The sequence below is a fragment of the Propithecus coquereli genome, unplaced genomic scaffold (genome assembly GCF_000956105.1).
Source record: "Propithecus coquereli isolate 6110/MARCELLA unplaced genomic scaffold, Pcoq_1.0 Scaffold16, whole genome shotgun sequence".
NCBI classification, from domain to species: Eukaryota; Metazoa; Chordata; class Mammalia; order Primates; family Indriidae; genus Propithecus; species Propithecus coquereli.
Window position 1 is genome coordinate 11,979,672 of NW_012140524.1, and position 1,575 is coordinate 11,981,246.

The 1,575-nt window shown below is 37.3% G+C and overlaps 1 protein-coding gene across 1 annotated transcript in view; it reads left to right on the forward strand.

Moving 5' to 3' along the window:
* Window positions 1-475, forward strand: part of GYS2 (glycogen synthase 2 (liver)) — a 98,725-nt gene extending 98,250 nt beyond the window's left edge. Inside the window, exon 12 of the mRNA XM_012640980.1 lies at window positions 225-475. Within this exon, the coding sequence (XP_012496434.1) occupies window positions 225-475 (251 nt within the window). The remainder of the gene's footprint in view (window positions 1-224) is intronic.
* Window positions 476-1,575: the final 1,100 nt, after the last annotated feature.

The window sequence follows — 1,575 nt, forward strand, 5'->3', positions numbered from 1 at the left end:
AAGATCCACTTTGTTGGCTGTGTGTTGCTGATGGTTGTGAACTGTTAGAAAGTCAAAGAAGAAATAAAACTTTAGAAGGGAAAAGCTAAAGTGGAGGCAATAGCTGACTTAGGGAGTGGATGATGTGAATGGTTTTTGGTGGAATCAAAGAGACAATAAAGAATAGAAGAAATGTTTGAGATTAGCCCTACTTTTACCTGTGCTCTGGCTTTTGTGCTCTTCAGGTATTTACATTGTTGACAGGCGGTTCCGTTCTCCTGATGATTCTTGCAATCAGCTGACTAAGTTTCTCTACGGATTTTGCAAACAGTCACGCCGCCAAAGAATTATCCAGAGGAACCGAACTGAGAGGCTCTCAGATCTTCTGGATTGGAGATACTTACGCAGAGTAAGGACGTTTTTGATAAATACAGAGGACTACTTTAAAAATTCCACTGGACTCTATACAAGTGCTGTTTCTGGTCATAACCTGTAAAGTCAATTCAATATCATAATTGTTAAGATCTCAGTGTTTTCACATACTTTTTAAACTTAATATGAGTTTGCAAAGTCCTAAACCCAATTCTTCATGTTTAGTTTGAGTTCATCCATAATAGCGAGTCCCTCAGGATCTAGCACTAATTTTACTAGTTATTCTACTGTTGATGCTTAACTTGATGCATTACAGGTATGCAGAAACATTTTATGAAGTTGAAGAAAATGTCAAGAGAAAAGTCCCTACTTGGTTTCACTCCAGAGAGATAATGTGGTCATATTCTTCAACTGCAGTGGGAAGTGGGGATAATATTGTTTCTCAAAATGACAAGTACAAGAAATACCTTCTTTCAATAGTGCAATAGGTTTATAAACACCCAGATGTTCACATAGCTTAGCACTGGATGATTTAGTAATAAATTAATCTTCTTTTCCTCCACTTAATGTATCTGCTTGCATATTGCTGAACTTTCCTGGCCAAATGCTGATAGATGCTGCCGTGGGCTGAGTATCTACACTCACTAATGCCAGCGCTCGTTATAGTCTGGATGACTAATTTTATTATCTTCATTTTCTAATGGAGACAGAAAGACAAGCCAATCAGAAGTTATGTTTCTTACCTAAGGTCTGGAGCAGTGTTTATATCTAATTTGTCTGACTGTTCAAATCCCATCTTTTTTCCATGCCATACTGCTTCTCGTAGAATGAAACCAACATTTTCATTCATCTGAGCACTCAACTCAGAGCTCAGTATGGCCAGTATGGCTGTCCTCCCCCAGCTTTTTGTAGTATTTTTTTTTTCTTTTTGCCTATACATTGAAAAATAATAACACTATAAACTGCCACTTCTTTCCCGATCTTAAACTTAGAGTAAATATATTCTGCTACTTTAAAAAATATACATATTTCACCTGTAGTCCCAGTTACTCAGGATATTGAAGCGGGAGAATTGCATGGGCCCAGGAGTTTGAGCTTGCAGTGGGCTATAATGATGCCACTACACTCTAGCCCGGGTAACAGAGCAAGACCCTCTCTCATAAAAACAAAAAATAAAAAAATTAAAAAAATACATATTTCAGAACTTGGAGAATAAAGCCTTAT